Source organism: Phycodurus eques, chromosome 2 (assembly GCF_024500275.1).
Source record: "Phycodurus eques isolate BA_2022a chromosome 2, UOR_Pequ_1.1, whole genome shotgun sequence".
NCBI classification, from domain to species: domain Eukaryota; kingdom Metazoa; phylum Chordata; class Actinopteri; order Syngnathiformes; family Syngnathidae; genus Phycodurus; species Phycodurus eques.
Window position 1 is genome coordinate 1,253,552 of NC_084526.1, and position 27,887 is coordinate 1,281,438.

At 51.4% G+C, this 27,887-nt stretch overlaps 2 protein-coding genes across 7 annotated transcripts in view; one reads left to right on the forward strand and one right to left on the reverse strand.

The window, feature by feature from the left end:
- The window catches only part of chsy1 (chondroitin sulfate synthase 1), a 31,202-nt gene extending 30,301 nt beyond the window's left edge, over positions 1-901 (forward strand). The window contains exon 4 of the mRNA XM_061704424.1: positions 1-901. This exon is cut by the window's left edge and continues 1,406 nt beyond it. The gene's annotated coding sequence lies outside the window, so the exon portion shown is untranslated.
- A 502-nt stretch (positions 902-1,403) lies between these two features.
- The window catches only part of lrrk1 (leucine-rich repeat kinase 1), a 32,049-nt gene continuing 5,565 nt past the window's right edge, over positions 1,404-27,887 (reverse strand). For 3 of the 6 annotated variants that reach the window (XM_061704367.1, XM_061704383.1, XM_061704394.1), the window contains 32 exons: positions 18,299-18,432; positions 16,572-16,798; positions 14,864-14,991; positions 14,614-14,777; positions 14,401-14,538; positions 13,970-14,082; positions 13,384-13,659; positions 11,805-11,917; positions 11,332-11,558; positions 10,913-11,080; positions 10,540-10,712; positions 10,331-10,451; positions 9,775-9,934; positions 9,310-9,488; positions 9,149-9,246; positions 8,590-8,761; positions 8,090-8,256; positions 7,490-7,632; positions 6,654-6,912; positions 6,296-6,465; positions 5,935-6,132; positions 5,716-5,855; positions 5,421-5,558; positions 4,867-5,058; positions 4,578-4,729; positions 4,144-4,261; positions 3,961-4,065; positions 3,673-3,843; positions 3,373-3,587; positions 2,452-2,796; positions 2,278-2,379; positions 1,404-1,682 (listed from right to left, as the gene is read on the reverse strand). In XM_061704367.1, the coding sequence (XP_061560351.1) occupies positions 1,499-1,682; positions 2,278-2,379; positions 2,452-2,796; positions 3,373-3,587; positions 3,673-3,843; positions 3,961-4,065; positions 4,144-4,261; positions 4,578-4,729; positions 4,867-5,058; positions 5,421-5,558; positions 5,716-5,855; positions 5,935-6,132; positions 6,296-6,465; positions 6,654-6,912; positions 7,490-7,632; positions 8,090-8,256; positions 8,590-8,761; positions 9,149-9,246; positions 9,310-9,488; positions 9,775-9,934; positions 10,331-10,451; positions 10,540-10,712; positions 10,913-11,080; positions 11,332-11,558; positions 11,805-11,917; positions 13,384-13,659; positions 13,970-14,082; positions 14,401-14,538; positions 14,614-14,777; positions 14,864-14,991; positions 16,572-16,798; positions 18,299-18,432 (5,390 nt within the window). In that variant the 3' untranslated portion in view covers positions 1,404-1,498. The remainder of the gene's footprint in view (positions 1,683-2,277; positions 2,380-2,451; positions 2,797-3,372; positions 3,588-3,672; positions 3,844-3,960; positions 4,066-4,143; positions 4,262-4,577; positions 4,730-4,866; positions 5,059-5,420; positions 5,559-5,715; positions 5,856-5,934; positions 6,133-6,295; positions 6,466-6,653; positions 6,913-7,489; positions 7,633-8,089; positions 8,257-8,589; positions 8,762-9,148; positions 9,247-9,309; positions 9,489-9,774; positions 9,935-10,330; positions 10,452-10,539; positions 10,713-10,912; positions 11,081-11,331; positions 11,559-11,804; positions 11,918-13,383; positions 13,660-13,969; positions 14,083-14,400; positions 14,539-14,613; positions 14,778-14,863; positions 14,992-16,571; positions 16,799-18,298; positions 18,433-27,887) is intronic. The other 3 variants (XM_061704403.1, XM_061704374.1, XM_061704411.1) reach the window with 3 other exon arrangements.

Sequence of the window (27,887 nt, forward strand, 5' to 3'; positions counted from 1 at the left end):
AAATTTGACTTTCGAGCGAGCTTCACAAACGCTGGCGTTGAAGTTGAACCCCAAAAATTGGAGGCGGTGCGATGCCCTCGGGCGAGCGGGCGAGGAGAGCCACCGTCGGCGTTTATCGAACAAATCCGAAGACTCTCGAGAGGCCGCCGTAGGCCTCGACTCACTCGGTAGGCCGCGCCCCTTAAAGGCACACCTCCGATACGAACGTAGCGGTACGTACAGTTATTACGCTTTTTAAAAGAAGTCGATCTCTTCACAGTCCGTTAGGGCCGCAACCGGCGATTATTTAATCATCAAAGTATTTAGGCGGATAGCAAATGCGTTTTAAATTTCCTTCCCTTCATCCAAAAGCAGGACAGGATTTGAAAACGGACAAAGCAAAATGAAAAGTGAAGGCAGATGTTTGCAAAACGGAGGACTTGAGAAATCGGAGAAGAGTTCCTGCTGAGATGCTGAATTCGGAGCCTTGAAGTTAAGCAAGGTTGAATCGTTGACGCAAAACGTTTTTGGGCTTTTGACTTCGGGGTTTTCCACGTGAACGACGACGACACCTGCTGGATTTGCCGACGTCTAATTTATTGATTTTCTTTCGTCGAGTTGTGGACGATTGTAACTACTTCCTGTCACCAAAGACCCGCCTCGTTCGCGCGAAATGTTTTACGAAAAAACGCAAAGTCTCGTTTTGTTGCCGCGCCGGCGTCGAATTCCTGCCAGGACCATTCGCAGTTGAGCGGGAGCGTTTTGGGCTCTTTGTGGTTGTTCCACGTGTGACAACTCAAAGACTGAATGATGTCGTTCTTGTTTTGTATCATCTTTTATTTTATTTTTCAAAACTTTGTCAAAAGTGGAAAGTTTGTCTATTTAAAAAAAAAAATAAAGTGTGGGATTTTTTTTTTAAATATATTTGCTTCTTGATGTCCCGGAAAATTTCTCGTTTATTTTGTTGTTTTTTTAAACAGAACCAGACTTTGGGGGCCCGAGTGATAGAAGCGGCTCTGGTTTCTCTCCAAAAGAGAGAAACCGACTCATCGGTTAACGGTTTGTCGGAAAACTAGAAAGAAATGTGTGGCAGCGAAACCAAATTCAAGGTCAAAAAGATGAACTGCACTGGAACGGCTCACTCGCGCTACACGGCGCTTGCGATCGTCACGTTGGACAAAGAATTCCGATATGAGAATTGTCGGAAGGGAAAGCGTTTGGTTACGCTGACTATAAGGCACAAGAATCCCGGTCAGAAGGGAAATTGGCCACGATACACTTTAACAGTCCCAAGTACGCACGTACAATTCCAAGAGTTTGCACATCGTATCGTGTTAGCATGATAGCGGCGTCCCAAACACGCTGTCTTGACGATAAAGGAATTGACTTGGAATCGAATTACGTCAACGGACGACGCGGAGTGGCGGTAAATGTTGACGCTAACGCGACAATATCAGTTCAGGATAGGCGGGAACGTATCGCAATCCGGTCGGGTTCGGGTCGCCTCTTCCCGACAGGGCTACCGGCGGCGCCGCACGCCGCCGTCCGAGCGGGCCAGGTCCTCGGCGCTGCGGTAGAACACGTCCAGGCGCGCCGCGTCCCAGGCGCGCCACACGCACACGCTGACGTCGGACGACGAGGGCGCGCCCCGAAAGCCGCACGCCACGGCGTCCTCGCCCACGAGCCCCGCCTCCGCCGGCGTCCTGACAGGAAGTAGACGGAAAGGAGAGAACGCCTTCAACTGCTGGGAACCGTCAAAAGTCCAAAGCGGACTGAAGATCCATCACGTTCGACGGTCAGCGTACGTCTCGGGGTGCTGCCGCTTCTTTTTCGGGGTTCTGATACCTTCGCGCATATACGTCAAACTCGGGCCCGGGGGCCAGATGTGGCCCACCGTGCAATTATATTTGGCCCCGCAAGACCGTATCAAATGTGTATTAGAGCTGGCCCGCGCATGCGCCACTAATCTTACAAACTCCTCTTGGCCAGGTTCGACTTCCATTTTAGCTGCTTTTCGAGGTGGCTGTATTAGGTCCACCACCACTAACAGGTTCCTAGAACCTTTGTTCTTGTTCAGAAGCCTCTAGAACCAAAAGTACCCGCTACCCCTCGAACATTCGAGAACCAATCAGGCAGTTGTAGTACCTGTCAAAAAGTACCACTACCGGTAAATGCGCGGTTCTGGTGCTTTTTGTGGCTCCGGTAGTTTTTTTACGCTTCCGGTACTTTCTGTGGTTTTTGACCGTTTCTCGAACTTGACGACAGGCTCTCGGTTCTTAGTTGACAAAGCGGACTGACCCCAAGGCGTGTTCCGAAGGAGGGCGTAGTACGGCGGCGACCCGACCTCTCGTTTGCTCGCCGTGCGGCTCGACGTGGATCAGCAGGACGTCTCCGCCGCGCCTGGCGAGGAAATCTTCAATTGACACACGGTCGGATCGCTCGATGGCGTGCGTGCGTGTGTGCGCCGGCTACCTGAAGACCCAAAGGGTGTCGTTCACCATCAGAAGCTTGAGGGCCCGCGGAGACGGCGGCGAGGACTCCGCGGCGCCGCGCCGTCCGTCTTCGCCGTCCTCCCGCTCCAAAGACGGCGGCGCGACGCCGACGTCGGCGTTCTCCTCCGACGACGCGGAACCGTCCGTCGCCCAATCCCGGCGTCGGACGATCTGAGTCCCCGCCTCCTCGCTGTCGGCCACCGTCACGGCGCTGTCGGCGAGCTCGGCCTCCTCCTCCTCCTCCTCCTCCTCGTCCTCGTCGGCGCCGAGCGCCGTGGGACGGCAGATCGGGAAGACGTCGCGGAGAGGACTGCGGTCGCCGCAGCTGAGGAGCGAGACGACCAGAAGCGGCATTAGAAGCGGCACGTTTTGCCGGACTTATGCTCGAATCTTCCAACGGGTTCTGGGTTATTTCCAGGTCCGATTTTGTGATTTTGGTACTTTTTGCGGTTCTGATACTTTGGGTCTCGACGGCTTCTCGGCCACATTGATCTAAATTTTAGAAAATTCCTTCATTTATTTCATTGAATGACAATTGCACATTTTCCCCCCCCCCAATACTTTGGTACAAATCATTCCAAGCGCGTTTGGAAAAACATTTGCCTTTAATTGATTCGGATCTTGTTGCAGATCAGACGAGCAATGTGAAGTTTCTGAACAAAAACGGGCCCAATTGAAACTGTGTTACGAGTCAAAGCTTCCAGGTCCCGGTGGAACCTGCATAGGTACTAATTTTGCTTCGTTCCGACGCTTTTGTGATCGTGATAAGTTGCGACCGGTTCTAGCAGTTTGTGACAAGTTGTAGTTTCTTTTTGGGGTTTGAGGTACTTTCGCGTTCGTGGGACTTTTTTTTTTTTTTGCCTTCAGAACCTTTTGGTCAACGTGCGAGCGAGCAACTGACGTGTACTTGGCGCACAACTGGAACGATGCGGCGTGGAAGAGTACGAGCGTGTCGGTGACGTCGTCCAGCGTCCACACGGACTCCTCCCCCCGCACGCCGAAGCCCGTCGCCATGGAGACCACCGAGGACGGAAAGACGTACGGGTCCAGTCTGCGGACCGGGGACAGGCTGGCGCGGTCCACCACCAGCACGCCGGGACCGCTGGACAGCCACAGCTGGACGGGGCGGACCGAGGAAGAGGAAGGGGAGGAAGATGAGGAGGGAAAAGGCGAGGGAGACGACGAGGCGCGTTTTTCCGACCTGTCGTCCGCAGCCAATGAGAAGCATGCAGGTGACGGGGGCGGGCCTCTGCCCGGGGTCGCCGGCAATCAAAGCCGAGGGGGCGTGGCCCTCCACGGGAAGCCCCGCCTCCTCCGCGCCGTACAGCGCCACCTGGCCGTCCGACGTGCCCGCGAACACACCGCACGCGCCCTGCACGCACGCGAGTGACACGGTCGCACACGTACGACATCATTGCAAACGTACGACATCATCGCTGAAGTCATTCCAACGATGCCGCCGCGTGAGCGTGCGTGCGTGCTTGCTGACCGGGAGTTTGAGGAAGCAGGTGATGACGGCAGGACACGACAAATGTTTGTGAGGTCTCGTAAGAGGACACATGTCCTTCAGGACGTACACCAGCACTTCCTGTTCCTGTCACATGACCACCGCCAACAACCAATCGTCACACACACGGCAAGCGGTGGTAGGCGTGCGTGCGTGCGTACGTACGTGCGTGGCCAGCCACAGCGTGTTGCCCAACTTCACGTGGCAGCTGACTCTGCTTCCGGGACACGACTTCTTGTTGACCTCCAGCTGACCTTTGTGCACGTTCACAACACTGTAGCGCCTGTTGTAACGCAGCAACAGCAGCAGCAACAACAACAACAACACAAGAACGACAATAACACGTCACCAACGGCACAACAGAAATCTATGTCCAGTGTTTACACCTCCACTTAGCATGCTAGCATCAATTTGTAAAAGCTAAGTAGCGTAAGACTATTGCATATATATATATATATATATATATATATTTTTTTTTTTTTTTTTTGTGTGTGCGTGTTTGTGTACAAATGTGTGTGCATAAGTAAGTTGTGAGTGTGTTTAAGAATTTGTTGCCGTGTTTGCGTTGCACAGGTCACGTGTCACGGGTGGCGCCCGACCTGTCGGCCGCGTCTCCTTCCCACAAGACGACGTGTTCTCCCCCTACTGGCGGCAGGAAGAGCTGCGAGTCGGCGCCGCACGGCAACACGTAACGCAGGCACGCAAAGCTGGGATCCATCATGCGCCGCACACACTCGGACGCCGTCGGGCGCTAACGCGCGTGCCCAACAAATAGACACACACGTAGACACAATCACACGTGTACATACAAACACACACAAGCCATATAAAGACACAATGAGTGTGCGCTCCTTGAAGGACGAGCACCAGGCCAGAGTTGCCGATCACCTTCTCGGGTTTAGTGTCCCAGCACTGCGTCATCAGGCGCTGCAGGAAGTAGAAGCCCACTTCCTGCGGACTCGCCAGCGGCGGACGGACGCCGCGGGCGGCCGCCGTCTTGGGGAGGCGACGGCGGCCCACGGACGGCCGGCGGCCCGACAGAAGCTCGTACGTGACCATCGCGTACGAGAACATGTCCACCTCCACGCGCGCACACACACACACACACACACACTCAACTGTGTAAATCATCATTGCGACGCTGGCGACGTCCGGCGTGTTGCCGCGGCGCGAGCGACGCGATGGTTCGAACCCAAACTGGCTGGAATATTGTCCAAACCTAATCAACCTAAAACTCCAACTCAAATGAAGCATTCAAAAACGAATCAAAACCAACATTTGCATTATTAAACAACAATACAAATATGCATATGAGGTGCAGGTATTCTTTCCGTCACTATCCTTATGTTCCCCGCTATAGTATCTGTGACTTTGAATGAGTGCGGCTTTAAGAGGCGGGGCCCGGCCCGGCGAGCGACGAGGGATTTGCGCGCGTGCATTACCTTCTCGTCGTAGACGATGCCGGGTCTGACCTCGGGCGCCTGGTACGCCGGCGTCCCCTCCACCCCGAGGGCCCCCTCGTGGAAAGAGCGACGACACACGCCGTAGTCGGACAGCTTCACGTTCACCGCGGCCTGCTCCTAGAAAGGCACGCGTCGCGTGTCAATAGACGCGCTTGCGAGTGGTATCGCGCGTCACGTGACACGTAACATGTCATGAAATGTTCACGTCACGTGACGCCTCGTAGAACTTGTCACATGTTGTGTCGCGTCGCGTCACACGTCAAGTCGCGCGGACCTGCAGGGACCAGACGAGGATGTTGTCCGACTTGAGGTCGCAGAAGATGACGTTCTTCCTGTGCAGGTAGGCCAGCCCGGCCGCCACTTGATAGGCCATCTTGTAGGTGATCATGTGACCGAGGGGCACGTACCCGCCGCCTGCAAAGAGCGGCGGACGACGATGAGCGGGCCCGGCCGGACGGCGCCCCGGCCCCCGACGGTGCCGGACGGCGCCCACCTCGCCGTCTCTCCTCCAGGACGTTGTTGAGGCTGCCGAGCGGCGCCAGCTCCAGCGCCAGGCGCAGCGGGTGTATGGACACGCCCACCAGGGCCACCACGCACGGGTGCCGCAGCGAGTGCAACGCGGCCGCCTCCTGACGGAACTCGGAGAAGCAGCGACACGCCGCCGCCGACTGAAGCCGCTTCATCATCGTGTCTGACCGCACGCGACACCTCGTGTTAAATATCAGACGACGCGTCACGTGGCCCGCGGCGCTTGACATTCCGTGACGTCACGTAACGAGTCACGCGACAAGCCGTATATCGCACGACCGACCGGACGTGTCGTGCGACCGTGTGTTACGAGGGCGTGCGTTGACCTGCGTCTGCGGAGGGCGCATTCTGCCGGCACGTCCGCAGGCGAAAGCGCTTGATGGCGACCGGCCGCTGCCGGTAGCGAGCGCGGTAGACCACGGTGCCGCTGCCGCCCTGACCGATGACGCTGGACTCGTCCTCGGAATATTCCAGATGCTCCTTCTCCAGGAAGAGCCTGAAAAACAACACGCAGCGTACGTTACGTGGCGTGTCGTCGCGACGCGATGTCACGCGGGTGCATTCACGCGGCACGACATGTGACTCGTACTACGCGTCACGGGATGTGAAATGCGTCGCGACTAGCGTGTTACATATTATTTCTACGTCACACATTTGACTTCTTGCAGAGGTGGACTGGACTACCGTGCGGGGAAGTCGGTCATGAAGAGTTCCGGTACCAGCTCCCGCAGCGGGACCGCGTGCCGGGGGTGTTCGGGACACGCGATGCTGTCGCCCTCCGCCGCGGCCAGCGCGCACTCCTCCACGTCGAACAGGTGAACCCCGCCCCCGTCGCCGTCGTCCGGCGCCCGCGTGCCGCTCTGCCGGAGCCGGGCGGCGCAGAGCGGGCAGGGCGCGTAGCGCTCCAGGAGCGGGCTGCCGTCGCTCTCGCTGGCCGTCAGCGCTGAGTGTCGCAAAGCACATCGACATCAAGATGGACACGGACGACGACGACGACCGACGACCGACGACCACCGCCGCGGGGTGTCCGGACTGCCGCCGGCTCATTTCCAAATCCTCCCGATCAATAACGGTCAATCCATCCGTTCCGCCGACGTCGGCACGCGTGAGCCGTCGAAAGGTCGTCGTCGTCGTCGTCGTTCGAAACATTTCATGCCGAAATGTCTTTAGCCTAGCGCGGTCCCGAACGGCTCCTCCTACAAACGTCGCCCGAGCCGTCTTTGGCGCCTCGTGATGTCGTCGCAATGCGCCAGAGGGATCTGCGACGTGGCAGCCATTTTGCATTCGCACAGTTAGCAGACACGGGAATTTGTACGAATTTGTCAAAGTGTGACGGTTTTGGTCGTCAACTGCGCGACTGCTATGACGACGTCGATCGACTTTTAGCGCGTGGAAATAAAGAAAGGATCGAAGGTGAAGAACGTCAAAGCGGCTCTGGCGTTCCGTCCACCTTTCCGCGGGCGGGCCCGGCAGACGGAAGTCCGGACACCCCCCCCCCGGGGGGGAGCCGACGGACCCACCCGGAAACCACTGCTCCACGAGAGCGTTGACGTGGTCCGTGACGAAGGCCGCGGCCGAGAAGTCCCTGCTCTCCGACCGGCAGACCACCTTGACGCCGCCGCTCTTCTTCTTCTTCTTCCAGTTGACGTCCGTCGATTCCACGCTACGCAAAAGAAGAAAAAGGGCACCATTGAGAAACGTTCTTCCAACTTCAAACGCGAGTCAGTGTGGCAAGAGCCAAATCGGCTGTTCGGCATCGGCGCAGGACTTGGGCGAACCGTTGAAAAAAAATAATAATCATTGTGGATGATATTTTTCCAAAGTGAAAGCAGATGTTCGCAAATGTCCAATCTCAATTTTCACAAAAAGATAATCGGTGGCCCTTAATTGAGGACTCCAGACATCGGGCGGCATTTCAAATCCGACGATTTTGAAGTGAAACGAGGCGTTGCCGCAATAGTTGTCGCTTCACTGCTAACCCTGCTGCCGACGAAGCGACCCTCTCTGTCGCCCTCTGTTGGTGTCGAGGAAACGTGCACCAATGCAGGCGCGACAAAAGAAGGACAAACGGGGGAAGACGGCCCGACGGAGGTCTTCGAGGACTTTTTCGTCTCCCTGACCTGAGGTAACCTCCTTCGAAGGTGACCAGCAGCCCCTCTCTCCAGTAGACGGTCTGACGGCGGCGCACTCGGAAAGTGCTGCGGCGGTTCCTCGGTCCGCTCCCTCCCAAGTTGTAGAACGCCGTCCGGCCGCGACGAGGGCCAGCGCCGCGCTCGGCATCTGACGACTTTGACAAACGTATCAGAAGCGTCAGCAACGCAACGCGGAGAGAAAACGCCTTTTGGGGTGGACGAACACCGAAGCTGAAAAAGAAACCGTGACGCCTTATTTGACGTATTTATGTCACACGACGTCACGTTGCCGACCGACGTTCGCTGTTTTGGAGACAAAGTTCGAGAGAGCAGAGCACGCGCCGCGTCGTCACCAGACGGTCACGCGGCGTCTCGGGTGGCCGAATCTCGGTGACGAGCTGCTCCCCGACACCCAATGCGTCATTTGACTGGGATCGTCAACCTGAATAAGTGTCACGTGACAGCGACAGGAAGGACGGCGTGCGTACCTGCAGGTCCATGTCAGTCAGACTGATGAGCATCCTGGCGATGAAGCGCTCCCAGAATCCGACCGGCACGAAGCTCATCTTGAAGAGTCGCTCTAGCGTGTTGCCGCTCGGCTGCCGGAAGCAGTGGATGTCCACGCCGGGCTTGGCGGGCAGCAGGTGAGGCAGCAGGTAGCTGAGGCGCCGCAAAAGACGCGCAACGACCCGTCACATACCGCGCACGTGCCGCCGGCGGACGGGTTCCGCGCTCGTCCTCGCACGCGGTCAAATGCAAGTCGTGTCGATGATTCTAATCGTGAGCATTTGAGTAATTGGACACATGAAACAACAAAACCAAGACAAAATACGTATGAGGGGCTGATGCCACCTTGATGTCTAAGCGTGTGGCTCTAAGAAGGCGAGTTAGGTGGGAGTCGGCCAACGAGCGAGTCGCTCATGTTAGCGGCTTGCCGGTAAGCCGGTCCCGCGTCTCCGCCGTCGGCGAGTCACACGTCCTACGTCCTCACCCGGCGGTTCAGAGCCACGATTCCCCGTCCCGATCCCTTCGACCGGAGGTGGTTACCTGTTGTTGGCGACGGGAAGTGCGATCTCAAACTTGGCGAGGAACTGGAAGTACTGCTCCTCGGTGTCGCGGGTGAATCCGGTCCCGACCAGCAGCATCTGGAGCACAAGATGGCACGGTCACCGCCTGCCCGCCCACGCGCCGCTTCCCGTCCGTCTCACCCGGAGGTCCTGGGCCCGGATGACGCCGTTTCTGGCCAGGGAGCGCGTGGACTCCAGGCGCACGATCCTCTGCAGGCACTCGGCCAGCCACTCGGGACACAGGAAGTAGAGCGTGCACAGGCCGCGGCTGGTGTCCGGGAAGTGGAGCAGCGTGCCCGTCTCCATCAGGAACTTGACGGCTGGATCCGGAACGACACGACGTGACACGTCAGTCGCCTCCGAACGACACGCCAAATCTTGCGATCACCCGCGTCCGGGGTTTCAATAAGTTTTGGGTCAAACATTTAAAAAAAAAAAAAAAAAACGAAATCGGATGAAACCCTAACGACAATCGTGTTCAAAAGGGATAAGGAGAAGCCCTCAAGGGGTTTCTCGTCCTTCCCCCGACAATTTCAGTCGCCGCTCGCAGCAAAAAGAGTCCCAAAAGAGCGGCGCTAAACACGACGCCCGCCCGCGGGTACGCACCGGACGGCAGGTCATCGTAGTCTGCGATGTCGCTTCCCGCGTGGCGCTCCGCCATGCTCTCCAGCTGAGCCTGCGTCAGGAACTGAACTTCCCCGTCGGCGTGACGTCTTCGCTTCTCGGCGGCCGCCGCCTCCTGCAGCCTCACGTGGCTGCGAGGGATCTGAGCGGGCAGGATCGCCGGGTTACTCTCGCGCCGCCGCCCGACACGCAACGTCACGGGTAAGCCGCTCGCCGGTCGCGCTAGCCGCAGCGGGGCGAGTCGCGTACAAGCGAATACGAGGGATTTGACATTTTTGGAACGGTGAAGTGAACTTTGAACTCGGGTTTGCACTCGAGTACTAAACTCGTTGACAGCTGCGGCCGTTCATTTAACTCCCGTTATATTGTCGCTTTTGGTCAAAACTGCTCCTCAAAGAGAAACAAATCTTTCGAGCTTTGCCACAAGTCATCAACGCACACACGTCGCATACGAGTCAGATACCGGAAGGCGTTTGTCACGTCGAAGTCACAGCTTCGTCTGCTAGTCGTGCAACGCGACGACACGTTGAGGACTCACCATCCTGCCCAGCAGCTTTCCTCCGCAGGCTGAGGCGCGGCCGTCCTTCACGGAGAGCGCCACCTGCCGGATGAGCTTCTTCAGGCCGTCCACGCCCTCCAACGTCTTACACGACACCTCGCTGGCACACGCGCAACCCAACGCCAGCGCGTTAGAACCGTCGGCGCTTGGCGCGGGGGCTAGCACGCCTGCGTTGCGCGCGCACTGACCGCAGATGCCCGAAGGCGACGTCGGGGTAGCCGCCGGCGCGGGCGCCCGAGGGCGTGCGGCACAGCGCCAGGATGTAAGCCCTCAGCGTGGCGAGCCGCTCCGTGCGGAACTTGGTGTCGATCAGATCCAGGTGGGTTCCGACCACCACGACCGCCGAGTTGGGCGCCCGGGCCTCGTCGCGCACACACACACACACACACACACGCGTAAATGAGTGGGCAGCAGCTGGGTCGGTCGGGTAAGGTCACGCCCGAAATTCGAAACCATCACCAACTTTTCGAAAAGGCGGACTTTCAGCCAAGAATTAGGACGCCGTAAACGACGATCGCGAACCGATCAAATGACACGAAAAGGAGCCGGCGAGCGGCGCACCTCGATGTTGAGCAGCCACGTCTGCAGGCCGGCGACGGCCTCCTCGCCCAGCGTCAGGTTCCACGTGAGCACGTAGAGGGCGCTGTCCGTGAAGAAACATTGCGTGAGGGCCGACATGCTGGACGGGCCGCCCACGTCCCACACGTTCAACGCCAACGACGAGTTCCTCTGACACCACACGGCGACAACAACACGCGCACTAGTTACTTTACACGCGAGTCGCGTCAAAGGCTCAGACTAGTTAAGTACAAGTCACATACTCGTCATCTACAGGTCATACTCGTTAGACGCTAGCCGTAGCGGTTAAATAATGGCGATTTCCCCATTGCGGGGCGAATTGTGTCCGTACGAGTCGCATTAAATTTCGATACTCGTGCCGCGCGGCAGCCAGGCGAACTGAGTATTGGAAGTGTTCTGACGTTGTTCTTTCCGGCAGCGTCGCTGCCGCACTCCATCTCCCAGGTGGATGTGGACACGCTGCGCTCGGCGGCCGGCGTGAACGGCGGCGACGCTTTCCCCGTCCGCAGCGCCCTCAGGAGGGAGGACTTGCCCTGGCGCGGCGGACCTATCAGCAGCATCTTCAGCAGGCGACACGGCACCGCCCTGCGAAGGTGGGCGCGCAGGAAGGCCAGCACCGCCGCCGAACCTGACCGCCGCCGACAAACAATCGCACCACATGGTCAGGTTCTTTCCATTCGGTCGATGGCCAAGTTGAAAATAGTTCGACGCGGGATAGCTAACTTGCGATCGGGAGCTAAACGACCCGAGAGCGCTTGGAGATGTACGTTTCTAATGCAGGTCAGTGCTTTTAATAAGAGTTGGGCCAGCAGAGAAGGGTCTGATTTGCAATTTGGAGAACTACAGCGCGAGATTTGCTTTTCCACATTTATACCTTCTCTCCTGACGTCTTGAGGCACGTTGCTGATGTTGAGGTTTTCGATGTCCAGCTGCCACAGGTTGCTCAGCCCAGCGAGTTCTGATGGGAGCTCCCGGATGCCAGGGTTACTGCTCCCTCGCAACGCGCGCACACACGCACACACACACACTTATGAAACAAACAACTGCAAACATCTGGATCAAAAGAACCCAGCAGCACCGACTGCTATGTTCTTTTGCTGCTTTTAATGACCAACTGGACCAATCCTAACCGGTTTCACCAATGAGGTGTTCCCATCCTAACCCTATAGATGCATACCAGTCATATTTATCTCCCCAATTCTGCCCTTTCTCTTGAGCATCATTGGTGAGAGCCGCACATGGAATTAGGATGAAAGCGTCTTGATTTCGGGGGGCACAAAATATTAACCCGTTTTGCCGCATTTGGAAGCCACGCCCACAGTTCTGATCATCAGCTGTACTCCTTTTGGTACGAGTTAATGATTCCACATTTGTTTTTTTTGTTTTTTTTAATCGGGTTGGTCGTATTGGTCCAGTTGGTAGGTGATTTCCCGTCGGAAAAATGCGTTGTATCGTTTAGGGCGGGACGTCCCACGTCCCGCGTACCACATAAACAAAAGCAACACTATAGTAGCCAAAGTTGTCGAATCTCGTAACCAACGCGGGTGTGCCATTCTGCTGAGTTCTCACGAAACGGGTTGGTGTCTGCACTCTGAGGGCGGCAAGCACAATGGCTTCTCAAATTAATGTGCAGCATGGTTCCTATTTTATTGATGATTTCATTTCCAAAATGAGTCCCATTATCGCTGTGAACGGTTTCAGGCATGCCACAACTGCTCCGACGCAGGGCGGTAACGCACACGCCACGCTGTCCGGTTTAGTCGAAAAATAAGCCGTCGGTCTCGGCTTATCACCGTTTTGTCATGTAATAGTTTTTACAATCTACCATTTGAATGAATGGTTGATCATCATTTGGAAGGGCCAGCGCAGCACTGGACACCAAATGTCGTTTCATGTCACAGGAGGCCTTTTCCGCCTCTGTATTCCATTGAACAGGCGATGTCATCTTAAGGTCTGCTTCACACATCAATTTTGTACAACGGTGCAATAATGTCTGCATAGTTTGGAATCCATGCTCGACAATCATTTGTCAGGCCTAAAAATGACATCATATGGTTCTTTGTTTGCGGTTTAGGGGCTTTTAAAACTGTAGTTTTTCTGTCTTCTAACATCGCCCTTCCTCCTACACTCGGATTATGTCCCAGATATTTGACTTGCTTTTTACACCATTGCAATTTATTTGTGTTCACTTGCTAGATGACGCATCTGGAGATGCCAAAAGCACATCATCGACATATAATAAGATTTGGGTGGGAGTGAATGGGTGGGTTCTCGTTGAGCCCTGGGTGGGCTGTGAGTGTGGGATCCGGCAGCGGATTGGTCGGCTTTAGCCGAGTTCTAGGTACGTCGTAGGCGGGTCGTAACTGAGTTCTAGTTGGCGTCTAAGTGAGTTCTACGTCGGTCTCATGTTTACAGCAGCCACGTCTCAATGGCGACCGGCTCACGCGACTCACTTGGCCAGGTAGAGTTCGCTGAGGCCGCTCAGAGCGCACACAGAAGGCGGGACGCACTCTAGGCGGTTGTTGTTCAAGTACAGAACCTCCAGTGAATCTCGCAGAACCGCCGGGAACTCCACGGGACACCCTGCTCGGGAAGAACCGAGAGGCGGGTCAGTACTCAGCGAAGGTAAGAAAGCGAAAGGTCCTCGATGGGAGATACCTGGATCGGGATCTTTTTTGCTCCATGTGGTCAAGAAGGAAAGTTTTCGGGACTTGGGGCCTTCTTCACTCCTACAGGACACAGGTGGAAGTGCACCTGTCAGTCACGTGACAAATTCCGGAGCAGGACGTACACAACTGCCACAGTTAAGGCCACGTCATCGTCATGATTACAATCTTTGGGCGAGCGGCGGGGTACACCCCGAACTGGTCGCCGGGCCGATCGCAGGGCACACAGAAACAAACAACCATTCGCACCTACGGGCCGGATTTGAACCCGCAACCTCAACCCCAGAACCGGGAGGCGGACGTGCTAACCCGTCGGCCGCCGTGCCGCCTGACTGCAACATGGGTTTTCAAAATAAAGTCCGCTCGGGCGTACTTTCCCAGCAGGTTCCTGGACAGGTCCAGCGTCCTGAGCTGAGAGCAGGTCCAGTCGGACGGCGGCGGCAGAGTCCGGATGACATTCCCGCACAATTTCAGCGAAAGCAGAGCCTGGCGGAGGGAAGTCGAGAGAGAGAGAGAGAGAGAGAGAGAGAGAGAGAGAGAGAGGCTGGCGTTCTGGTCGGATACATTCATCATAATCAAAGACGTGAAAAGATGCTGGCACCAGATGAGGCAAAAAGATCATTTCCATCTGTTCTACAACACCCGAGCCACGCCGCCCCTGTGGTGGTTGGGGTCTTGGTGAGTTCTAGGTGGGTTTTAGCTCATTTCTGCTAATTGTGGGTCCTGTGTCAATTGTTATGTCTTAGGTGAGTTGCAGTTTCGTCGGAATCGCGTTCTGCTGCACCGTCGCTCCGCAGTCGTTACCTCCAGTCGAAAGAGGCTCGGGGGCAGATGTTCGAGGAGGTTGTCGGAGAAGTCGACGTCGTGCAGGTGATTCTTCCAGAACACGGAGATGTTGTCCGGTAGATCGCGCATCTTATTGCACGACGCTCTGCACCGGTTCTGAAACCCAAAGGGATAAAGTCATCGATGGTGGGACAGACGCCCAACACTGACTGTGTGTGGATGCGCTCCGACCAGGGGGCAGGCCCAGCAGTCCGGGAAGCCGCCCAGCCGATTCCGGGACACGTCGAGGCGTCGCAGGGACTTGAGCGCGCGCGTGACGTCGGCCGGCAGCGCGCTCAAACGGTTGTCGGACACGTCCAAGTCCTCCAGCTTACGCAGGCCCGCCCAGGCGCTTGCTGGCGGCGCACAGACAAACAAACACGCAAACCGTGCGCCGGTGTTCCTAACGAGGTGGCCGGGGGTGGGGGGGGGAGGAGCTTACGTGGCGGCATGTCAAACAAGGTCGTCAGCCGGTTTTTGGAGGCGCAGAGTTTCTTGAGGTCGCGCAGGTGGAGCAGACCCGCTGGCAACGCGCTCAGTTGGTTCCCACGCACGTTCACCTCGCACAACCTGCGCACCATAGCGACACGTGTGTGTGTGTGTCTGTTCACTTACGTTAACGTTCTGTCAAGTCCGCACCGAAAGCGGACTTGATTTTTTTTTTTTTTGCTCGGTGCGGTTTTGCGCTCACATTGTACATTTCGCAAGCAAACTAGAAGCTGGCTCCCGTTGGACAGAAATGACGAGGGCGGGACAAAGCGCAGACCCGCAAGTGCGCGCCGCAAACTGTCGGAGCGTGACAGACGTGAATACATCCTTCGTTGGGTTTTACACGTTCAAATTTTATACGTTCAAATCCAGAAAATGTCGTACGCACAAAACATATTCAGATGAGAGAATCGCTGCGATCACGGGGTGACGCTGTTCTCTCAGGGGTGCTGGGAGGACGTGGCTGCCTATGATGACCCCACAAGGTTAATACCATGTATTTTCATAACTCCTCATAACAAACCTCAGCATCTTCCTTTCCGCCACCTCCAGCTCTGCTTCCTGTCGTCTCTTCAGTGCCGCCGTCTTTAATCCGTCCATCACGGCCGCCCTCACCACTCTTTTATAAGCTTTGCCCTTCATCCGAGCAGAGACTCTTCGGTCACCTAACACGCCCGACACCTTCCTCCACCCGTTCCGACCTGCGCGGACCCCGTTTCTTCACTTCCTGACCACACTCCCCGTTGCTCTGGACGGTTGACGCCAAGTATTTCAAGTCCTCCACCCTTGCTGTCTCTTCCCCCACCACCCCTCTCATTCATGCACATATATTCTGTCTTACTTCGGCTAATCTTCATTCCTCTTCTTTCCACTGCACGCCTCCATCTTTCTAACTGTTCCTCCACCGGCTCCCTGCTTCCACTGCAGATCACAATGTCATCTGCGAACATCACGGTCCACGGGGATTCCAGTCTGACCTCATCTGTCAGCCTAACCATCACCACTGCAAACAGGAAGGGGCTCAGGGCGGATCCCTGATGCAGTCCCACCTCCACCCTAAATTCGTCTGTCACACCTCACCGCTGTTCTGCTGCCCTCGTACTCGTCTTGTATTATTCGAACATACTTTTCTCTGCCACTCCAGACGTCCGCGTGCAGTACCACAGTTCCTCTCCGGCTACTCTGTCACAGGCTTTCTCGAGATCTACAAAGACGCAATGGAGCTCCTTCTTGACCTTCTCTGTACTTTTCCATCGACATCCTCAAGGCAAACAGTGCATCTGCGGTACTCTTTGTAGGCATGAAACCATACGGTTGCTCGCAAATACTCCCTTCTGTCCCGAGTCTAGCCTCCACTACTCTTTCCCATAACTTCATTGTGTGGCTGTTAATGATTATTTGCTAGAAACAATCAAGTTTATCAGTTGGAACATGAAATATCTTGTCTTTGTAGTGTATTCCATTAAATATAGCTTGAACATGATTTGCAAATCATTGTATTCTGTTTTTATTGATGTTTAACACAACATCCCAACTTTATTGGAATTGGGGTTGTACATGAACGCTGAGTTCTGGGTGGCTACCAAAAATGGATCAAAGCCTGGCCCAAAAAGAAAAGTAGGGACCGTACCGTGGGTTACCTGTACCGTCCCACCCAGTACCTGGTGCAGATGACTTCCTGTGAGGCTGCGGCGGGGGGCAGCTGACCCAGACGGTTGTGGGACAGGTCCAAGGTCTCGAGACACAGCAGACCCCAGGGAAGGACGGACGGCAGCGACGACAAATTGTTATGCGACAAATCCAAATGTGTGACCAGACAGGACACACCCATGAGCCAGGATACCTCCAACCACGGAAGAGACAGGCCGCTCCAGCGCACGCTCACTACCTGCGCAGAAACCACAAGGCAACGCTACAAATCCGCAACACAACAACTTGACCTGCAACACGCACACTGACAGCGTGCACAATGCAACGAGAAGGGAAATCATCACTCAGGAATGATCAAACTTTACTTGCTTCGATTGTGAATTCTCTGCGGGTTCTACCGGAGTTGAGGTTTAGTCGGTCTTGGTTTCCAGATAGCTACTACCGGAATTCTAGGTTAGTTCTAATTATGCTCCAGGTGGATTCTACCCGAGTCTAGGTTATGTTAGTTGTAGCAGCGTTCTAGTGTGGTTCTAGGTGGATTCTACCCGAGTTCTGGGTTAGTTGTAGTTGGGTTCTCCCTGAGTCTAGGTTAGTTTTAGTTTGGTTGCAGGTGGGTTCTACTTGAGTTCAAGTTGAGTGGAATTTGGCTTCCACATGGATAATACCCGATTTCTAGGTGAGTTGCAGTTGGGTTCTACCAGAGTCCTAGGTTAGTTCTAGCTGGGTTTTACCCGGGGTCTAGGTTAGACCTAGTTGGGTTCTAGGTGGATTCTACCAAGGTCTAGGTTGGTTGTAGTTGGGATGTACCCGAGTTCTAGTCAGTTCTGGTTCAGTTCCGGGTGGGTTCTGTTTGTTGACTTTAGTGCAGCTTTGAATTCTATGAAATTACCCATTCTTCTGAAAAGGCTGCCAGATTGAAAAGTTGAAAAGGTTCTGATACTGTGGATCAGAGACTTTCTTTCTTGCCTCCCTCAACTCTGTCAGGAGACCTCATCCCTCAGGCTGCCCACAGGTTAAGTCAGCCTGCTACAACGATCTGACACTTGTGGTGTGACGCCCCCTATCTGGCCCACAACCAGGCCCTTGAAGCACCAGCCACCTAGAAGTCAGCGTCAAAAAAGAAGACAAACTCATCATGTACCAAAAACAAGATCTGACAATAGCGCCAGTTTCACTTTGATGGCCAGCTTGTTGTAACTGTCCCAAATGTTGACATATCTTGGAACAGTGCTTGGCAGTCTCTTGAGCGTCTCTATAAAATACAGATTTTATCTTGAAGAAAAGCTCACGGCGACTCAGTCTTCTTAGAAGATAAAGCTGTCTTGGTGTCAGTCGGCAGATTTTGGAGCTTCTTGCGCTTGGGCCGGTCCACTTGAGTTGGTGGGAAACGGCCAGAAACCGCTGCACAGCTCCTCTGGCCAAAGGTACTTTCCAAAACTCTTTGATTCCAAATGCTAATGCCAACCTGAACTCAAAGTGAACAATCCACACTTATGACCTGAACTGATCCATGCTGATCTTTTACTTGTTTTACTAGATCTTATTCCAACTTTACTTTTATTCCCTCTCAATGTACAGTATTTGACTTCCGCGTTTGTGTCTATTATCGGTTTTATGTATGCCAGTATCTGTATTTTAGTACTGTCGGTCTTCTGTTGGTGTGCAAGAGGTGCGTGCATAGAGTCCATTCATGTTCATTCGTGACAAATGTGAATTGCTCTGATGAAAAGAAGTCAACCTGCTGCCCGTCTTGCGTGCTGTGTTCCAGCCTTCTTGTGAGAAGTCGGGTGCTGAAGTCAGGATGGTCCATCAGCGTGTAGGACGACAGACCGGCACCGTTCTGCAGCAGAAAGTCAGCAAGCTCCTCGCTGCCTACAAGAAGGCGAACGCAAGCAGATGGGATGCATGGTCAGTTGGGTTAGTCGTTAAAAATGCGTCATTTGACGAAGTCAGTAGCGTTAGTCGTTAACAATGCGTCATTTGACAAAGTCAGTAGCGTTAGTCGTTAACAATGCGTCTCGTCGACGAGATCAGTCAGCGTTAGTCGTAAACAACGCGTCATTTCACGCGGTCAGTAGCGTTAGTCATTAACAATGCGTCATTTGACGAAGTCAGTAGCATTAGTCGTTAACAATGCGTCATTTGACAAAGTCAGTAGCATTAGTCGTTAACAATGCGATTCGTTGACGAGGTCAATAGTATTAGTCGTTAAAAATGCGTCATTTGACGGGGCCAGTAGCGTTCGTCATTAACAATGCGTCATTTGACAAAGTCAGTAGCGTTAGTCATTAACAATGCGTCTCGTCGACGAGATCAGTAAGCGTTAGTCGTAAACAACGCGTCATTTGACGAGGTCAGTAGCGTTAGTCGTAAACATTGCGTCATTTGACGAGGTCAGTAGCGTTAGTCATTAACAATGCGTCATTTGACGAAGTCAGTAGCGTTAGTCGTTAACAATGCGATTCGTTGACGAGGTCAATAGTATTAGTCGTTAAAAATGCGTCATTTGACGGGGCCAGTAGCGTTCGTCATTAACAATGCGTCATTTGACAAAGTCAGTAGCGTTAGTCATTAACAATGCGTCTCGTCGACGAGATCAGTAAGCGTTAGTCGTAAACAACGCGTCATTTGACGAGGTCAGTAGCGTTAGTCGTAAACATTGCTTCATTTGACGAGGTCAGTAGCGTTAGTCATTAACAATGCGTCATTTGACGAAGTCAGTAGCATTAGTCGTTAACAATGCGATTCGTTGACGAGGTCAATAGTATTAGTCGTTAAAAATGCGTCATTTGACGGGGTCAGTAGCATTAGTCGTTAACAATGCGTGATTTGACGAGGTCAGTAGCGTTCGTCGTTAACAATGCGTCATTTGACAAAGTCAGTAGCGTTAGTCGTTAACAATGCGTCTCGTCGACGAGATCAGTCAGCGTTAGTCGTAAACAACGCGTCATTTCACGCGGTAAGTAGCATTAGTCATTAACAATGCGTCATTTGACGAAGTCAGTAGCATTAGTCGTTAACAATGCGTCATTTGACGAAGTCAGTAGCATTAGTCGTTAACAATGCGATTCGTTGACGAGGTCAATAGTATTAGTCGTTAAAAATGCGTCATTTGACGGGGCCAGTAGCGTTCGTCATTAACAATGCGTCATTTGACAAAGTCAGTAGCGTTAGTCATTAACAATGCGTCTCGTCGACGAGATCAGTAAGCGTTAGTCGTAAACAACGCGTCATTTGACGAGGTCAGTAGCGTTAGTCGTAAACATTGCGTCATTTGACGAGGTCAGTAGCGTTAGTCATTAACAATGCGTCATTTGACGAAGTCAGTAGCGTTAGTCGTTAACAATGCGATTCGTTGACGAGGTCAACAGTATTAGTCGTTAAAAATGCGTCATTTGACGGGGTCGGTAGCGTTAGTCATTAACAATGCGTCATTTGACAAAGTCAGTAGCGTTAGTCGTTAACAATGCGTCTCGTCGACGAGATCAGTAAGCGTTAGTCGTAAACAACGCGTCATTTCACGCGGTCAGTAGCGTTAGTCGTAAACATTGCGTCATTTGACGAGGTCAGTAGCGTTAGTCGTTAACAATGCGATTCGTTGACGAGGTCAACAGTATTAGTCGTTAAAAATGCGTCATTTGACGGGGTCAGTAGCGTTAGTCATTAACAATGCGTCTCGTCGACGAGGTCAGTAGCGTTCGTCGTTAACAATGCGTCATTTGACAAAGTCAGTAGCGTTAGTCGTTAACAATGCGTCTCGTCGACGAGATCAGTAAGCGTTAGTCGTAAACAACGCGTCATTTCACGCGGTCAGTAGCGTTAGTCGTAAACATTGCGTCATTTGACGAGGTCAGTAGTGCTAGTCGTTAACAATGCGATTCGTTGACGAGGTCAACAGTATTAGTCGTTAAAAATGCGTCATTTGACGGGGTCAGTAGCGTTAGTCATTAACAATGCGTCTCGTCGACGAGGTCAGTAGTATTAGTCGTTAACAATGCGTGATTTGACGAGGTCAGTAGCGTTCGTCGTTAACAATGCGTCATTTGACAAAGTCATTTGTCAATGCGTCATTTCACGCGGTCAGTAGTGTTAGTCGTAAACATTGCGTCATTTGACGAGGTCGGTAGCGTTAGTCGTAAACATTGCGTCATTTGACGAGGTCAGTAGCGTTAGTCGTTAACAATGCGTGATTTGACGAGGTCAGTAGCGTTCGTCGTTAACAATGCGTCATTTGACAAAGTCAGTCAGTAGCGTTCCGTAGCGTTCAGTCAGTAGCAAAGTCAGTCAGTAGCGTTAGTCGTAAACAACGCGTCATTTGACGAGGTCAGTAGCGTTAGTCATTAACAATGCGTCATTTGACGAAGTCAGTAGCATTAGTCGTTAACAATGCGATTCGTTGACGAGGTCAATAGTATTAGTCGTTAAAAATGCGTCATTTGACGGGGTCAGTAGCGTTAGTCGTTAACAATGCGTCATTTGACAAAGTCAGTAGCGTTAGTCGTTAACAACGCGTCTCGTCGACGAGATCAGTAAGCGTTAGTCGTAAACAACGCGTCATTTCACGCGGTCAGTAGTGTTAGTCGTAAACAACGCGTCATTTGACGAGGTCAGTAGCGTTAGTCGTAAACATTGCGTCATTTGACGAGGTCAGTAGCGTTAGTCATTAACAATGCGTCATTTGACGAAGTCAGTAGCATTAGTCGTTAACAATGCGATTCGTTGACGAGGTCAATAGTATTAGTCGTTAAAAATGCGTCATTTGACGGGGTCAGTAGCATTAGTCGTTAACAATGCGTGATTTGACGAGGTCAGTAGCGTTCGTCGTTAACAATGCGTCATTTGACAAAGTCAGTAGCGTTAGTCGTTAACAACGCGTCTCGTCGACGAGATCAGTAAGCGTTAGTCGTAAACAACGCGTCATTTCACGCGAACAGTAGCGTTAGTCATTAACAATGCGTCATTTGACGAAGTCAGTAGCATTAGTCGTTAACAATGCGATTCGTTGACGAGGTCAATAGTATTAGTCGTTAAAAATGGGTCATTTGACGGCGTCAGTAGCGTTAGTCATTAATGCGTCTCGTCGACGAGGTCAGTCGCGTTCGTCGTTAACAATGCGTCATTTGACAAAGTCAGTAGCGTTAGTCGTTAACAATGCGTCTCGTCGACGAGATCAGTAAGCGTTAGTCGTAAACAACGCGTCATTTCACGCGGTCAGTAGCGTTAGTCGTAAACAACGCGTCATTTGACGAGGTCAGTAGCGTTAGTCATTAACATTGCGTCATTTGACGAGGTCAGTAGCGTTAGTCATTAACAATGCGTCATTTGACGAGGTCAGTAGCGTTAGTCGTTAACAATGCGTCTCGTCGACGAGATCAGTCAGCGTTAGTCGTAAACAACGCGTCATTTCACGCGGTCAGTAGCGTTAGTCGTAAACATTGCGTCATTTGACGAGGTCAGTAGCGTTAGTCATTAACATTGCGTCATTTGACGAGGTCAGTAGCGTTAGTCATTAACAATGCGTCATTTGACGAAGTCAGTAGCATTAGTCGTTAACAATGCGATTCGTTGACGAGGTCAATAGTATTAGTCGTTAAAAATGCGTCATTTGACGGGGTCAGTAGCATTAGTCGTTAACAATGCGTCATTTGACAAAGTCAGTAGCGTTAGTCGTTAACAACGCGTCTCGTCGACGAGATCAGTAAGCGTTAGTCGTAAACAACGCGTCATTTCACGCGGTCAGTAGCGTTAGTCGTTAACAACGCGTCTCGTCGACGAGATCAGTAAGCGTTAGTCGTAAACAACGCGTCATTTCACGCGGTCAGTAGCGTTAGTCATTAACATTGCGTCATTTGACGAGGTCAGTAGCGTTAGTCATTAACATTGCGTCATTTGACGAGGTCAGTAGCGTTAGTCGTTAACAATGCGTCATTTGACGAAGTCAGTAGCATTAGTCGTTAACAATGCGTGATTTGACAAAGTCAGTAGCGTTAGTCGTTAACAACGCGTCTCGTCGACGAGATCAGTAAGCGTTAGTAGTAAACAACGCGTCATTTGACGAGGTCAGTAGCGTTCGTCATTAACAATGCGTCATTTGACAAAGTCAGTAGCGTTAGTCGTTAACAATGCGATTCGTTGACGAGGTCAATCGTATTAGTCGTTAAAAATGCGTCATTTGACGGGGTCAGTAGCGTTAGTCATTAATGCGTCTCGTCGACGAGGTCAGTAGCGTTAGTCATTAACAATGCGTCATTTGACGAAGTCAGTAGCATTAGTCGTTAACAATGCGATTCGTTGACGAGGTCAATAGTATTAGTCGTTAAAAATGCGTCATTTGACGGGGTCAGTAGCGTTAGTCGTTAACAATGCGTCATTTGACAAAGTCAGTAGCGTTAGTCGTTAACAACGCGTCTCGTCGACGAGATCAGTAAGCGTTAGTCGTAAACAACGCGTCATTTCACGCGAACAGTAGCGTTAGTCATTAACAATGCGTCATTTGACGAAGTCAGTAGCATTAGTCGTTAACAATGCGATTCGTTGATGAGGTCAATAGTATTAGTCGTTAAAAATGCGTCATTTGACGGGGTCAGTAGCGTTAGTCGTTAACAATGCGTCATTTGACAAAGTCAGTAGCGTTAGTCGTTAACAACGCGTCTCGTCGACGAGATCAGTAAGCGTTAGTCGTAAACAACGCGTCATTTCACGCGGTCAGTAGCGTTAGTCGTAAACAACGCGTCATTTGACGAGGTCAGTAGCATTAGTCGTTAACAATGCGATTCGTTGACGAGGTCAACAGTATTAGTCGTTAAAAATGCGTCATTTGACGGGGTCAGTAGCATTAGTCGTTAACAATGCGTCATTTGACAAAGTCAGTAGCGTTAGTCGTTAACAACGCGTCTCGTCGACGAGATCAGTAAGCGTTAGTCGTAAACAATGCGTCATTTCACGCGGTCAGTAGCGTTAGTCGTAAACATTGCGTCATTTGACGAGGTCAGTAGCGTTAGTCATTAACATTGCGTCATTTGACGAGGTCAGTAGCGTTAGTCATTAACATTGCGTCATTTGACGAGGTCAGTAGCGTTAGTCGTTAACAATGCGTCATTTGACGAGGTCAGTAGCATTAGTCGTTAACAATGCGTGATTTGACAAAGTCAGTAGCGTTAGTCGTTAACAACGCGTCTCGTCGACGAGATCAGTAAGCGTTAGTAGTAAACAACGCGTCATTTGACGAGGTCAGTAGCGTTCGTCATTAACAATGCGTCATTTGACAAAGTCAGTAGCGTTAGTCGTTAATGCGATTCGTTGACGAGGTCAATCGTATTAGTCGTTAAAAATGCGTCATTTGACGGGGTCAGTAGCGTTAGTCATTAATGCGTCTCGTCGACGAGGTCAGTAGCGTTTGTCATTAACAATGCGTCATTTGACAAAGTCAGTAGCATTAGTCGTTAACAATGCGATTCGTTGACGAGGTCAATAGTATTAGTCGTTAAAAATGCGTCATTTGACGGGGTCAGTAGCGTTAGTCGTTAACAATGCGTCATTTGACGAAGTCAGTAGCATTAGTCGTTAACAATGCGTGATTTGACAAAGTCAGTAGCGTTAGTCGTTAACAACGCGTCTCGTCGACGAGATCAGTAAGCGTTAGTAGTAAACAACGCGTCATTTGACGAGGTCAGTAGCGTTCGTCATTAACAATGCGTCATTTGACAAAGTCAGTAGCGTTAGTCGTTAACAATGCGATTCGTTGACGAGGTCAATAGTATTAGTCGTTAAAAATGCGTCATTTGACGAGGTCAGTAGCGTTCGTCATTAACAATGCGTCATTTGACAAAGTCAGTAGCGTTAGTCGTTAACAATGCGATTCGTTGACGAGGTCAATAGTATTAGTCGTTAAAAATGCGTCATTTGACGGGGTCAGTAGCGTTAGTCGTTAACAATGCGTCATTTGACAAAGTCAGTAGCATTAGTCGTTAACAATGCGTGATTTGACAAAGTCAGTAGCGTTAGTCGTTAACAACGCGTCTCGTCGACGAGATCAGTAAGCGTTAGTAGTAAACAACGCGTCATTTGACGAGGTCAGTAGCGTTCGTCATTAACAATGCGTCATTTGACAAAGTCAGTAGCGTTAGTCGTTAACAATGCGATTCGTTGACGAGGTCAATCGTATTAGTCGTTAAAAATGCGTCATTTGACGGGGTCAGTAGCGTTAGTCATTAATGCGTCTCGTCGACGAGGTCAGTAGCGTTTGTCATTAACAATGCGTCATTTGACAAAGTCAGTAGCATTAGTCGTTAACAATGCGATTCGTTGACGAGGTCAATAGTAGTAGTCGTTAAAAATGCGTCATTTGACGGGGTCAGTAGCGTTAGTCGTTAACAATGCGTCATTTGACAAAGTCAGTCGCGTTAGTCGTTAACAACGCGTCTCGTCGACGAGATCAGTAAGCGTTAGTCGTAAACAACGCGTCATTTCACGCGGTCAGTAGCGTTAGTCATTAACAATGCGTCATTTGACGAAGTCAGTAGCATTAGTCGTTAACAATGCGTCATTTGACGAAGTCAGTAGCATTAGTCGTTAACAATGCGATTCGTTGACGAGGTCAATAGTATTAGTCGTTAAAAATGCGTCATTTGACGGGGTCAGTAGCGTTAGTCATTAACAATGCGTCTCGTCGACGAGGTCAGTAGCGTTCGTCGTTAACAATGCGTCATTTGACAAAGTCAGTAGCGTTAGTCGTTAACAATGCGTCTCGTCGACGAGATCAGTAAGCGTTAGTCGTAAACAACGCGTCATTTCACGCGGTCAGTAGCGTTAGTCGTAAACATTGCGTCATTTCACGCGGTCAGTAGCGTTAGTCGTTAACAATGCGATTCGTTGACGAGGTCAATAGTATTAGTCGTTAAAAATGCGTCATTTGACGGGGTCAGTAGCGTTAGTCATTAATGCGTCTCGTCGACGAGGTCAGTAGCGTTCGTCGTTAACAATGCGTCATTTGACAAAGTCAGTAGCGTTAGTCGTTAACAATGCGTCTCGTCGACGAGATCAGTCAGCGTTAGTCGTAAACAACGCGTCATTTCACGTGGTCAGTAGCGTTAGTCGTAAACAACGCGTCATTTGACGAGGTCAGTAGCGTTAGTCGTAAACAACGCGTCATTTCACGCGGTCAGTAGCGTTAGTCGTTAACAATGCGTCATTTGACAAAGTCAGTAGCGTTAGTCGTTAACAATGCGTCTCGTCGACGAGATCAGTCAGCGTTAGTCGTAAACAACGCGTCATTTCACGTGGTCAGTAGCGTTAGTCGTAAACAACGCGTCATTTGACGAGATCAGTAAGCGTTAGTCGTAAACAACGCGTCATTTCACGCGGTCAGTAGCGTTAGTCGTTAACAATGCGATTCGTTGACGAGGTCAATAGTATTAGTCGTTAAAAATGCGTCATTTGACGGGGTCAGTAGCGTTAGTCATTAACAATGCGTCTCGTCGACGAGGTCAGTAGCGTTCGTCGTTAACAATGCGTCATTTGACAAAGTCAGTAGCGTTAGTCGTTAACAATGCGTCTCGTCGACGAGATCAGTAAGCGTTAGTCGTAAACAACGCGTCATTTCACGCGGTCAGTAGCGTTAGTCGTAAACATTGCGTCATTTGACGAGGTCAGTAGCGTTAGTCATTAACAATGCGTCATTTGACGAAGTCAGTAGCCTTAGTCGTTAACAATGCGATTCGTTGACGAGGTCAATAGTATTAGTCGTTAAAAATGCGTCATTTGACGGGGTCAGTAGCGTTAGTCATTAATGCGTCTCGTCGACGAGGTCAGTAGCGTTCGTCGTTAACAATGCGTCATTTCACGTGGTTAGTAGCGTTAGTCGTAAACAACGCGTCATTTGACGAGGTCAGTAGCGTTAGTCGTAAACATTGCGTCATTTGACGAGGTCAGTAGCGTTAGTCATTAACAATGAGTCATTTGACGAAGTCAGTAGCATTAGTCGTTAACAATGCGATTCGTTGACGAGGTCAATAGTATTAGTCGTTAAAAATGCGTCATTTGACGGGGCCAGTAGCGTTCGTCATTAACAATGCGTCATTTGACAAAGTCAGTAGCGTTAGTCATTAACAATGCGTCTCGTCGACGAGATCAGTAAGCGTTAGTCGTAAACAACGCGTCATTTCACGCGGTCAGTAGCGTTAGTCGTAAACAACGCGTCATTTGACGAGGTCAGTAGCGTTAGTCGTAAACATTGCGTCATTTGACGAGGTCAGTAGCGTTAGTCATTAACAATGCGTCATTTGACGAAGTCAGTAGCATTAGTCGTTAACAATGCGATTCGTTGACGAGGTCAATAGTATTAGTCGTTAAAAATGTGTCATTTGACGGGGTCAGTAGCGTTAGTCGTAAACAACGCGTCATTTGACGAGGTCAGTAGCGTTCGTCGTTAACAATGCGTCATTTGACAAAGTCAGTAGCGTTAGTCGTTAACAACGCGTCTCGTCGACGAGATCAGTAAGCGTTAGTCGTAAACAACGCGTCATTTCACGCGGTCAGTAGCGTTAGTCGTTAACAATGCGATTCGTTGACGAGGTCAATAGTATTAGTCGTTAAAAATGCGTCATTTGACGGGGTCAGTAGCGTTAGTCATTAACAATGCGTCTCGTCGACGAGGTCAGTAGCGTTCGTCGTTAACAATGCGTCATTTGACAAAGTCAGTAGCGTTAGTCGTTAACAATGCGTCTCGTCGACGAGATCAGTAAGCGTTAGTCGTAAACAACGCGTCATTTCACGCGGTCAGTAGCGTTAGTCGTAAACATTGCGTCATTTGACGAGGTCAGTAGCGTTAGTCATTAACAATGCGTCATTTGACGAAGTCAGTAGCCTTAGTCGTTAACAATGCGATTCGTTGACGAGGTCAATAGTATTAGTCGTTAAAAATGCGTCATTTGACGGGGTCAGTAGCGTTAGTCATTAATGCGTCTCGTCGACGAGGTCAGTAGCGTTCGTCGTTAACAATGCGTCATTTGACAAAGTCAGTAGCGTTAGTCGTTAACAATGCGTCTCGTCGACGAGATCAGTCAGCGTTAGTCGTAAACAACGCGTCATTTCACGTGGTCAGTAGCGTTAGTCGTAAACAACGCGTCATTTGACGAGGTCAGTAGCGTTAGTCGTAAACATTGCGTCATTTGACGAGGTCAGTAGCGTTAGTCATTAACAATGCGTCATTTGACGAAGTCAGTAGCATTAGTCGTTAACAATGCGATTCGTTGACGAGGTCAATAGTATTAGTCGTTAAAAATGCGTCATTTGACGGGGCCAGTAGCGTTCGTCATTAACAATGCGTC